This window comes from Delphinus delphis, chromosome 13 (genome assembly GCF_949987515.2).
Source record: "Delphinus delphis chromosome 13, mDelDel1.2, whole genome shotgun sequence".
NCBI classification, from domain to species: Eukaryota; Metazoa; Chordata; class Mammalia; order Artiodactyla; family Delphinidae; genus Delphinus; species Delphinus delphis.
Window position 1 is genome coordinate 15,711,591 of NC_082695.1, and position 12,584 is coordinate 15,724,174.

General features: G+C 40.2%; 1 protein-coding gene across 3 annotated transcripts in view; it reads left to right on the plus strand.

The window, feature by feature from the left end:
* Nucleotides 1–12,584, plus strand: part of HECTD4 (HECT domain E3 ubiquitin protein ligase 4) — a 190,560-nt gene that overhangs the window by 144,973 nt on the left and 33,003 nt on the right. For all 3 annotated transcript variants that reach the window (XM_060028153.1, XM_060028154.1, XM_060028155.1), the window contains exons 53-55: nucleotides 1,163–1,300; nucleotides 2,874–3,010; nucleotides 4,610–4,770. In XM_060028153.1, the coding sequence (XP_059884136.1) occupies nucleotides 1,163–1,300; nucleotides 2,874–3,010; nucleotides 4,610–4,770 (436 nt within the window). The remainder of the gene's footprint in view (nucleotides 1–1,162; nucleotides 1,301–2,873; nucleotides 3,011–4,609; nucleotides 4,771–12,584) is intronic.

Here is a 12,584-nt window from a genome sequence, read left to right on the forward strand (position 1 = left end):
TTTTTTGGCTGTACGCAGGCCTCTCACTGCTGTGGCCTCTCCCGCTGCGGAGCACAGGCTCCAGACACGCAGGCTCAGCGGCCATGGCTCACGGGCCCAGCCGCTCCGCGGCATGTGGGATCTTCCCGGACCGGGGCACGAACCCGTGTCCACTGCATCGGCAGGCAGACTCTCAACCACTGCGCCACCAGGGAAGCCCCTCCTATCTATTATGAAGTAGTGTTGCTTCGTATGCATGAATCACATTTTGCTGTCAGGCCACATTTCTTGTTATTCTCTCTGACACTTCTTTCTCTACACATCCTCCTCTAAGGGCAGCCCCCTTCTTAACTGTGCTCAGAAAATTGCTATGCCTTTTCATTACAGCAAGGCCAGCAAAGAAAGGAGCGGTAGATGAGTGTGATAGAGATAAGCCTTGTTTAAAAGCAAATGCTGTCAACGGGTGTTTTTTACCCACAGCTTCTCAAGCGGTGTGTGTGGGGCAGCAGTGGCAGTCACCCCTCTGTCCTCCCCACAGTGCTGTTTTCTTCAGGGCCTTGGACATTTATTTACTTGGTTTATTAATTAATTGTGGCTGTTGCTATTGAATATAATGATGTCTTCTCCCTCCAAGTAGGAAGGACAGAGCAAATTCCAGTACTGGATAGAAGAAGTTGATGAAGCTCTCTGTCTCTGTTAAATAAACAACATGTGTTCGTTGTAACAATAATCAAACACAGTACAAAAATACATAAACTAAGAAAAAAACACTACCCTCACTTTCTTCTTCCTCTCCATTTGTCCTATAGTTTGTTCTCTTGACTTAACTGAAATGAAATGACTACATAATAACGTACCATCGTTTTTAACCATTCTCTATTGATGAATACTTTCATTATTTCCTTTTTTTGTTGCTTTTATATTTCCCAGCAATGCTGCAGGGACTGTTCTTATACCTTTACACACTTGTGCTTTTATTTCTGTGGGAGAGATTTGAGAGATGCCTAGAAGTAGGGCATTGAGTATTTTAAACTTGACTGACACTGCATAATTACCATTCCCAAAAGGCTACATACTCCCACAAATTCCCCTTATCTCTTCATTTTAAGTATGGGTCAGTGTCATGATTGGACTGAAGATTGTGTGCTCTTCGGAGAATTACCAGTTCTGTTATATTTTTTAGGCATGGTGGATATCGCCCGGCAGACAGTTGAATTCCTCTACGAGGAGAATGGTGGCATCCCAAGAGACCTTTATCTTCCCACCATTGAAGACATTAAGGATGAAGCAAACAAGTTCACAATTGATAAAGTTCGAAAAGGTTTTGCTTCCCCCCCTTCCTTCACCTATTAAACTTCCTCTGAAACGAGAAGTTGCGTTTTCCCAAGCATGAGTTTGAGCCAGTCAGCTGCTGGCTCTTCTAGGGTGACTCTCCTTACTCTGGGTGATGTGAGCTCTTCCAGGCTCTCCCATGTGCGGCCCTAGGCTTCCTGGTGGGGCACAAGTAGAAGCTGTCTGGCCTCTGGGGGCCTCTTCCACATTCCCAGAACCACTCACACAAGCAGGGTGAGATAGGGCACTTGAGAGAGAAGTGGGGCGTGGGTGGAGGATTGCAGATAGGCCTCTCGGGCTTAGTCCTGGCTGCCCAGCTAATAAACCATGAATATGTGGTTGTACTGTGCTTTTTGGAATTTTATACAATGTATTTATTCATTTGATTAAAAATCTATTGCATATCTTGAGGAAATGAAAATACAGAAAAGCACAAAAAGGAAATAAAACAACTCATTATTAGACCTTCACAAACATCATGGGCAGGGGCAGGCATATATATTTACTTTTCTTTTTTAATTCCTCTTTTTTTGAGAGAGAGAATTCACATACCATAAAATTCACCCTTTTAAAGTATACATTTCAGCGGTTTTTGTATATTCACAAAGTTGTGCAACCACCAAACCATTGCCTCTAATTCCAGAACATTTTCATCCCCCAAAAGGAATTCTGTACCCTCCCCACTCCCCATTCCTCCTTCCTACTAGCCCCTGGCAACCATTGATCTACTTTCTGCCTCTATAGATTTGCTTAGTCTGGACGTTTCGTAAAAATGGACTCATGCAGCGTGCAGCCTTTTGTGTCTGGCCTCCTTCACATGGCATAATTTTTCAAGATTCATCCCTGTTGTAGCTCATGTTGTTACTTCCTTTTTATGGCAAAAATAATATTCCATTGTGTGGATAGTACCCCATTTTGTTTATCCATTCGTCAATTGATGGACACTTGGGTTCCTTCTACCTTTTGGCTATTATGAATCATGCTGCTATGAACATTTGTGTACAGGTTTTTGTGTGGACATGTTTTCATTCCTCCTGGGTATATATGTGGGAGTGAAATTGCTGGGTCATATGGTAACTTTATGTCTAACTTTTTGAGGAACTGCCAGATGGTTTTCCAAAGTGATTGCCCCATTTTACATTCCCATCAGCACATATGAGGGTTCCAATTTCTCTACATCCTGGCCAACACTCACTATTGCCTGTTTTTTGATTATAGCCATCCTAATGGATGTGAAGTGGTATCTCATTGTGCCTTTGACTTGCATGTCTCTAATTAATGATGTTGAACATCTTTTCATGCATATCTTTTCTCTTTAGAAAAATGTTTATTCACATTTTCTGCCCATTTTTTAATTGGCTTGTCTTTTTATTGTTGAATTGCCTGAGTTCTTACAACACTTTGTTTTATTATCTTCCGGACTGAGCCGTGTTCCTTTTGGGTTATGGCTAAACTGAGGGTATTGGTAAATGCCGTAGAGTTATTTTAGACCCTAAAATATAGGGTCCCAAAATAATAATGGTACTTGCTGCTGAAAAAACTTTTCCCTCTACCCTCCTCAGGTCTCACAGTAGTAACCCGCTCTCCAGACAGCAATAACGTAGCCAGCAGTACTGTTGGAACTGCCCTGCCAAAATTTGCCATCCGAGGGATGCTGAAAACCTTTGGGCTTCACGGAGTTGTCTTAGATGTTGATTCAGTGAGTGAACAGCCTTTTATATACACTGAGACTTTCATGCCCAGACTCCAAATATCTTAAAAAGTGATTATACAGATAGATTATTCTTCAAATTAGGGATAAAGAAACCAGGCTGAGTGCTGTCATGCCAGATGACTTGCCTGAGATTTTCTCATGGGCCCAGATCAGCGCTGATTGTAGAACGTAAGCTCTTAACTCTCAGTGCTGTCAGCGCCTTCAGACCATGCTGCTGCTGCCGTTTTTTTCCATCAACCATGTTCAGGCTGTCCCTACCTTATATCTACCAAGTTCCAAGGGAAAATTCTCCTGTTGGCCTTGATGAATGGATCATCTGTCATTGTCATGATTGTTATACAGACTCAAAGAAATAGTTTTGTGATTTTGATCATGTCATCTCACTGGTTCTCGCAGCCTCAGTTTCCCTGTCTGTAAAATGAGTGTATTAAACTAGATCAGTTGTTTTCTTCTCAGCTTTGCAGAGCCCTCTCATGGGGCTCAGCAAGGTTTAAGGTGGGGTGGGGTGGCAGGGGGGAAATAATAGAAGAGAGTAAGGGCCAAGCCGAAGCTTTCTTTTGAAAACGGAGGCCTTGATGGCTGTTTGAAGGCTGTGACTACATAATCCTTAGGTTACATGCACATGCTTGCATTTCTGTTTCCCATGCAGGAAAAACTGATGAAATAATACACAGATCAAGCCTAAGAGTCTCAGATATAGAAGTATCCATCACCACATAGATAAGCTTTGGTATCTGTCTGTCTACGGATACAGATAATGTTAGGTATCACTAATGCTTTGAAATTGAAAATTTTACATCTTCAACTGACTCCATTTTACCAGAGTATAATTTAAATCATTACATTTTTAAGAGAGGCTGTTGGCTAGTGATTTACTAAGGTGAACTTTCAAGTAGAAAATTCCATTAGTAATACTGTTAATCTCCCACTGCCTTCTGAGACAAGCTCTGATTCTGGTTATCAGAAAGTACATAACTGACAGTATTTTTCAGCAATGGAAACGTGTGAAAGGAAAATTAGAAAAATAGACATTTTGTTAAAGTAATAATTCTGTTATGTCTCAAGTGGTTTGATTCCCTTTGTTTCAATAGTAGTCCCTAAATAAAGATTACATTGTTATTTGAATCCAGAATACGTATTCATGAGCTTACATTTTTATTTTCCTAGCAATAAAATAGAGCGATCAGACAGATTCCCTGCTTTTACAAAATTATTAACATAAAAACAATGAACATAAATTTTACCTGGCAACAATGCATGTTGAACTGTTACTTGAAATATACCACTCTTCTCTTTAAATTTCTAACTCATGATTACATTGAAGTTCTTTAATTTATTGTACCAATTAAAATTTTCCAGCTGGTATGAAAAAACTAAATACACTATCCAGATATCTTTGAACTTTTAGCCTCAATCAGTGACATGAAACTAGTATTTACTGCTATAAAAGTTTGGTCTTATATGTATACATATGTATTTTAAAACTTGGGGAAAAAAGTCAGTGCTCAAAAAACAAATAAATAAAAAGAAATAAATAAAAAAATAAATAAAAAACCAAATAGACATTTCCTTTTTCTATTGTAGGTAAATGAATTGGTGCAGGTAGAAACGTACCTCCGAAGCGAAGGTGTGCTGGTCCGATACTGGTATCCTATTGATATGTTGGAAAGGCCCCCAGCAGGCTACCGAAGGACTGCCACCAATGGGCTGGTCACCCTGGACAATACCAACCTTCAAATTCACAGGTAAGGGAATGCCCTGGCAGTCCAGTGGTTAGGACTCCGAGTTCTCGCTGCCGAGGGCCTGGGTTCAGTCCCTGGTTGGTGAACTAAAATCCCACAGGCCATGTGGCATGGCCAGAAATTTTCAATAAATAAATAAAAAATAAATTCACAGGTAAAATTGAGCACTTCTTTCTAGCAGGTCACAGAAATCCACTTACTCTGTTTTATCACATGTGCCATTCATTGTTGACAAAGAAGGCTTTTCTTTCAAAGCTAAGAGAGAGACAGAGGCAGCTAGTAAAGATAACAGCGAATTGCAAGAGTTAGGAAGAACAGTTGCAGCATCCAGTATCACCTGGCCTATGCCATGGATACTCTGCTGTAAGTTGGGGGTGTTGAGGGGTGTCTGGAGATTTGAAGAACGTGGAAAAGTTCTAAAGTGTAAACCGAGTCAAGACACAGCTAAGAGGAGTCCAGGCACTGTGTGAGCAGCCAGCTCATTTCTGTTAAACTAACAAGGTATTCCTTGAGTGCTCCTTTGTGCCCAGCACTTGGTGGGGGTCTGAGGAGACCTGTGCCTGCCGTCTGTGGGTTAAATCCTAAAGATCTGGCAAAATTCCCTCACATGCACCTGCAAATTCCTTCTTTCAGTCATAAAAATTCTTGCAACAATTCAGAAGAAAATATAATGATAAATGGAGCTCTCTGATAAAACTTCCCATAAACTATTTTTCATATTGTTCATCCAATAGCATTGTAACTTCTCATTATATTGTCAATTTTGAAGCAACTTGAGTGTATTTACAGCTTAGACCTCTTCCTGGAACACCAGATGGACGTTTCCAACTGCCTCCTTGCCATCTCCACTCAGATGTTTCACCGCCCCATTTGGGTGGTCTTAAGTTCAACTTGACAATCAAATTCACAAGACCCAAACAGGTGATACTTGGCACTAGCTTCACCTAGAAAGATCCAGGATGGGAAGCGTGGCGTGCCACAGGGAAGTGTCGTGCATACATTTCAGCAGGAGTCATAGTCATCCACACAGAAGTTCAAAGGCTATTCTTTGACCCCGCCCACCCACCCAGTGACAACCCAGGTGTGAGGGATAGACTTAACGTCGCTGTGTTCACGTGATGGCTGAGAGCCCCACGTCCCAAATAGAAGCCGGTATCTTTTGTAACAACTCCACAGGCATAGCTTCTAGGGATTTCTGCAAGAGGCAGGCCCAGTTAGTAAGAGTCACCATTTTCTGGAAAGCCCGAAACTGTAGCTTCCCACCAAGAGCACTCTTTTTTCAGTCCTCCCAGTGCAGCTTGCCAGTTGGGGGTGGTTTTGACCATAAGCAACATGCCTGGTAATATTGCTGATATTCGGGAGTTCCCTGGTGGCCTAGTGGTTAGGATTCCCGGCTTTCACTGCCATGGCCCAGGTTCAGTCCCTGGTCAGGGAATTGAGATCCCGTAAGCCGCACAGTGTGGCCAAAAAATATACACACATACACACACACACACACACACACACACACACACACACACACACACACACACACACACACACACACATACATATGGCTAATACTACTTTTGTCAGGTTTTTAGAACTGAGCTGAAAACAAGTTAACCGAAGTCAGCTCTTACATGGACAAGGCTAATCTAATAGGTGCCTAAAATGTCGCATGTGAGGTGGAATTCAGGCCTTCTTCTCCACCGGTCTTTGCACGTCTGTGAGGGGTGCCCAAGTCACCCTTTGTCCTCACTGCCTCACGTAACCAATCGGCAGGTCCCATTGACTCTTCCTCCAAAGTACATCCCAGGCTGCTTCTCTCCATCTCCGCCTCCACCACACTGGTCTAGGCTTCAGCTCTCCCTTCTCTCCACAGCAGCCGAGTGATCTTTTAGAAACACAGATCAGATCATTCATCTCTCTCCTCTAATTCAAACATTCCCATGGCGTTCCACTTCCCATGGAGTAGAATTCAAACCCTTAATCTGGCTCGCCAAACCCTCCCCGAGCCTCAGAGTCTATCTGCTTCTCCCAGTGTACTCTCCTTCCGCAGTTTCTCTCACACACCAAGCTTGTTTCCTCCTCAGTGTCTCTGTATATGCTGTTCCCTCTGCCTGCAATGCTTTGCCCAGAACTTTGCATGGCTGTCTCATTCTTTTTTATTTTAAATTATATTTTATTTATTTTTTATATAGTAGGTTCTTATTAGTCATCCATTTTATACACGTCAGTGTATGCATCTCAATCCCAATCACCCAATTCATCACGCCACCACCACCACCCCCCAACTGCTTTCCCCGCTTGGTGTCCATACGTTTGTTCTCTACATCTTTGTCTCAATTTCTGCCCTGCAAACTGGTTCATCTGTACCATTTTTCTAGGTTCCACATATATGCGTTAATATGCGATATTTGTTTTTCTCTTTCTGACTTACTGCACTCTTTTTGACAGTCTCTAGATTCATCCACGTCTCTACAAATGACCCAATTTCGTTCCTTTTTATGGCTGAATAATATTCCATTGTATATATGTACCACAACTGCTTTATCCATTCATCTGTCGGTGGGTATTTAGGTTGCTTCCATGACCTGGCTATTGTAAATAGTGCGGCAGTGAACATTGGGGTGCATGTGTCTTTTTGAATGATGGTTTTCTCTGGGTATATGCCCAGTAGTGGGATTGCTAGGTCATATGGTAATTCTATTTTTAGTTTTTTAAGGAACCTCCATACTGTTCTCCATAGTGGCCGTATCAATTTACATTCCCACCAACAGTGCAAGAGGGTTCCCTTTTCTCCACACCCTCTCCAGCATTTGTTGTTTGTAGATTTTCTGATGATGCCCATTCTAACTGGTGTGAGGTGATACCTCATTGTAGTTTTGATTTGCATTTCTCTAATAATTAGTGATGTTGAGCAGCTTTTCGTGTGCTTCTTGGCCATCTGTATGTCCTCTTTGGAGAAATGTCTATTTAGGTCTTCTGCCCATTTTTTGATTGGGTTGTTTGTTTTTTTAATATTGAGCTGCATGAGCTGTTTATATATTTTGGAGATTAATCCTTTGTCAGTTGCTTCATTTGCAAATGTTTTGTCCCATTCTGAGGGTTGTCTTTTCATCTTGTTTGTGGTTTCCTTTGCTTTGCAAAAGCTTTTAAGTTTCATTAGATCCCATTTGTTTATTTTTGTTTTTATTTCCATTACTCTAGGAAGTGGGCCAAAAAAGATCTTGCTGTGATTTATGTCAACGAGTGTTTTTCCTGTGTTTTCCTCTAAGAGTTTTATGTGTCCGGTCTTACATTTAGGTGTCTAATCCATTTTGAGTTTATTTTTGTGTATGGTGTTAGGGAGTGTTCTAATTTCATTCTTTTACATGTAGCTGTCCAGTTTTCCCAGCACCACTTATGGAAGAGACTGTCTTTTCTCCATTGTATATCCTTGCCTCCCTTGTCATAGATTAGTTGACCATAGGTGTGTGGGTTTATCTCTGGGCTTTCTATCCTGTTCCAGTGATCCATATTTCTGTTTTTGTGTCAGTACCATATTGTCTTGATTACTGTAGCTTTGTAGTATAGTCTGAAGTCAGGGAGTCTGATTCCTCCAGCTCCTTTTTTTTTCCCTCAAGACTGTAGGTGTCTTTGCCAATAGCTTTGGCTATTCAGGGTCTTTTGTGTCTCCATACAAACTTTAAGATTTTGTGTTCTAGTTCTGTGAAAAATGCCATTGGTAATTTGATAGGGATTGCATTGAATCTGTAGATTGCTTTGGGTAGTATAGTCATTTTCACAGTGTTGATTCTTCCAATCCAAGAACATGGTATATCTCTCCATCCGTTGGTATCATCTTTAATTTCGTTCAACAGTGTCTTATAGTTTTCTGCATACAGGTCTTTTGTCTCCCTAGGTAGGTTTATTCCTAGGTATTTTATTCTTTTTGTTGCAGTGGTAAATGTGAGTGTTTCCTTAATTTCTCTTTCAGATTTTTCATCATTAGTGTATAGGAATGCATGAGATTTCTGTGCATTAATTTTATATCCTGCAACTTTATCAGATTCATTGATTAGCTCTAGTAGTTTTCTGGTGGCATCTTTAGGATTCTCTATGTATAGTATCATGTCATCTGCAAACAGTGACAGTTTTACTTCTTCTTTTCCAATTTGGATTCCTTTTATTTCTTTTTCTTCTCTGATTGCTGTGGCTAGGACTTCCAAAACTATGTTGAATAATAGTGGCGAGAGTGGACATCCTTGTCTCGTTCCTGATCTTAGAGGAAATGGTTTCAGTTTTTCACCATTGAGAATGATGTTTGCTGTGGGTTTGTCATATATGGACTTTATTATGTTGAGGTAGGTTCCCTCTATGCCCACTTTCTGGAGAGTTTTTGTCATAAATGGGTGTTGAATTTTGTCAAAAGCTTTTTCTGCATCTATTGAGATGATCATATGGTTTTTCTCCTTCAATTTGTTAATATGGTGTATCACATTGATTAATTTGCATATATTGAAGAATCCTTGTTTCCCTGGGATAAATCCCACTTGATCATGGTGCATGATCCTTTTAATGTGTTGTTGCATTCTGTTTGCTAGTATTTTGTTGAGGATTTTTGCATCTATATTCATCAGTGATATTGGTCTGTAATTTTCATTTTTTGTATTATCTTTGTCTGGTTTTGGTATCAGGGTGATGGTGGCCTCATAGAATGAGTTTGGGAGTGTTCCTTCCTCTGCAATTTTTTGGAAGAGTTTGAGAAGGATGGGTCTTATCTCTTCTCTAAATGTTTGATAGAATTCACCTGTGAAGCCATCTGGTCCTGGACTTCTGTTTGTTGGAAGATTTTTAATCACAGTTTCAATTTCATTATTTGTGATTGGTCTGTTTATATTTTCTATTTTTTCCTGGTTCAGTCTTGGAAGGTTATACCTTTCTAAGAATTTGTCCATTTCTTCCAGGTTGTCCATTTTATTGCCATAGAGTTGCTTGTAGTAGTCTCTTAGGATGCTTTGTATTTCTCCAGTGTCTGTTGTAACTTCTCCTTTTTCATTTCTAATTTTATTGATTTCAGTCCTCTCCCTCTTTTTACTTGATGAGTCTGGCTAATGGTTTATCAATTTTGTTTATGTTCTCAAAGAACCAGCTTTTAGTTTTATTGATCTTTGCTATTGTTTTCTTTGTTTCTATTTCACTTATTTCTGCTCTGATCTTTTGATTTCTTTCCTTCTGCTAACTTTGGGTTTTGTTTGTTCTTCTTTCTCTAGTTCCTTTGTAAGGTTAGATTGTTTATTTGAGATTTTTCTTGTTTCTTGAGGTAGGCTTGTATAGCTATAAACTTCCCTCTTAGAGCTGCTTTTGCTGCATCCCATAGTTTTTGGATCGTCGTGTTTTCATTGTCATTTGTCTCTAGGTATTTTTTGATTTCCTCTTTGATTTTTTTTTTTTTTTTTTTTTTTTTTTTTTGCGGTACATGGGCCTCTCACTGTTGTGGCCTCTCCCGTTGCGGAGCACAGGCTCCAGACACGCAGGCTCAGCAGCCATGACTCACGGGCCCAGCTGCTCCGCGGCATGTGGGATCTTCCCGGACTGGGGCACAAACCCGTGTCCCCTGCATCAGCAGGCGGACTCTCAACCACCGCGCCACCAGGGAAGCCCCTCCTCTTTGATTTCTTCAGTGATCTCTTGTTATTTAGTAACGTATTTTTTAGCCTCCATGTGTTTGTGTTTTTTATGTTTTTTTCCCTGTAATTGATTTCTAATCTCATAGCGTTGTGGTCAGAAAAGAGGCTTGGTATGATTTTAATTTTCTTAAATTCACTGAGGCTTGATTTGTGACCCAAGATGTGATCTATCCTGGAGAATGTTCCGTGAGCACTTGAGAAGAATGTGTAATCTGCTGTTTTTGGATGGAATGTCCTATAAATATCAATTAGATCTATCTGGTCTATTGTGTCATTTAAAGCTTGTGTTTCCTTATTAATTTTCTATTTGGATGATCTGTCCGTTTGTGTAAATGAGGTGTTAAAGTCCCCCACTATTACTGTGTTACTGTCGATTTCCTCTTTTATAGCTGTTAGCAGTTGCCTTATGTATTGAGATGCTCTTGTGTTGGGTGCATATATATTAATAATTGTTATATCTTCTTCTTGGATTGATCCCTTGATCATTATGTAGTGTCCTTCTTTGTCTCTTGTAACATTCTTTATTTTAAAGTCTATTTTATCTGATATGAGTATTGCTACTCCAGCTTTCTTTTGGTTTCCATTTGCATGGAATATCTTTTTCCATCCCCTCACTTTCAGTCTGAATGTGTCCCTAGGTCTGAAGTGGGTCTCTTGTAGACAGCATATATATGGGTCTTGTTTTTGTATCCATTCAGCAAGCCTGTCTTTTGGTTGGAGCATTTAATCCATTCACATTTAAGGTAGTATCGATGTGTATGTTCCTATTACCATTTTCTTAATTGTTTTGGGTTTGTTTTTGTAGGTCCTTTTCTTCTCTTGTGTTTCCCACTTAGAGAAGTTCCTTTAGCATTTGTTGTAGAGCTGGTTTGGTGGTGCTGAATTCTCTTAGCTTTTGCTCTGTAAAGCTTTTGATTTCTCCATCGAATCTGAATGATATCCTTGCCAGGTAGAGTAATCTTGGTTGTAGGTTCTTCCCTTTCATCACTTTAAGTATATCATGCCACTCCCTTCTGGCTTGTAGAGTTTCTGCTGAGAAACTCTGTTAACCTTATGTGAGTTCCCTTGTATGTTATTTATTGCTTTTCCCTTGCTGCTTTCAATAATTTTTCTTTGTCTTTAATTTTTGCCAGTTTGATTACTATGTGTCTCAGCATGTTTCTCCTTGGGTTTATCCTGTATGGGATTCTCTGCGCTTCCTGGACTTGGGTGGCTATTTCCTTTCCCATGTTAGGGAAGTTTTCGACTATAATCTCTTCAAATATTTTCTTGGGTCCTTTCTCTCTCTCTTCTCCTTCTGGGACCCCTATAATGCGAATGTTGTTGTGTTTAATGTTGTCCCAGAGGTCTCTTAGGCTGTCTTCATTTCTTTTCATTCTTTTTTCTTTATTCTGTTCTGCAGCAGTGAATTCCACCATTCTGTGTTCCAGGTCACTTATCCGTTCTTCTGCCTCAGTTATTCTGTTGTTGATTCCTTCTAGTGTAGTTTTCATTTCAGTTATTGTATTGTTCATCTCTGTTTGTTCTTTCATTCTTCTAGGACTTTGTTAAACATTTCTTGCATCTTCTCGATCTTTGCCTCCTTTCTTTTTCCAAGGTCCTGGATCATCTTCACTATCGTTATTCTGAAGGTTGCCTGTCTCCACTTCATTTAGTTGTTTTTCTGGGGTTTTATCTTCTTCCTTCATCTGGTACATAGCCCTCTGCCTTTTCATTTTGTCTATCTTTCTGTGAATGTGGTTTTTGTTCCACAGGCTGCAGGATTGTAGTTCTTCTTGCTTCTGCTGTCTGCCCTCTGGTGGATCGGCTGTCTCATTCTTGTCATTCAGATCGCAATGAATATGTCACCTTTCCAAAAAAGCCTTGCCTCACCATGTAAAGTAAGCCCACAGGAGCACATTGTCATAACACTGTATTTTATCAATACTTCCCTTCCAGAACCTGATATTTTTGCTTTTTTTTTTTTAATTTGTTTATTGTGTGTCTCCTCCCTCTAGAACACAAGCTTCCTAAAAGCAGATACCTTGTCTGATTCTTTGCTAGAGCTCCCAGTGCTTAATCTGGGCCCTGGCTCACACTGTAGACTCCACATATTTGTTGAAAAGGATCCCCAAACATATATGCTTGAATATCAATATGGTACTCTTAAAGTTTTTAAAAACT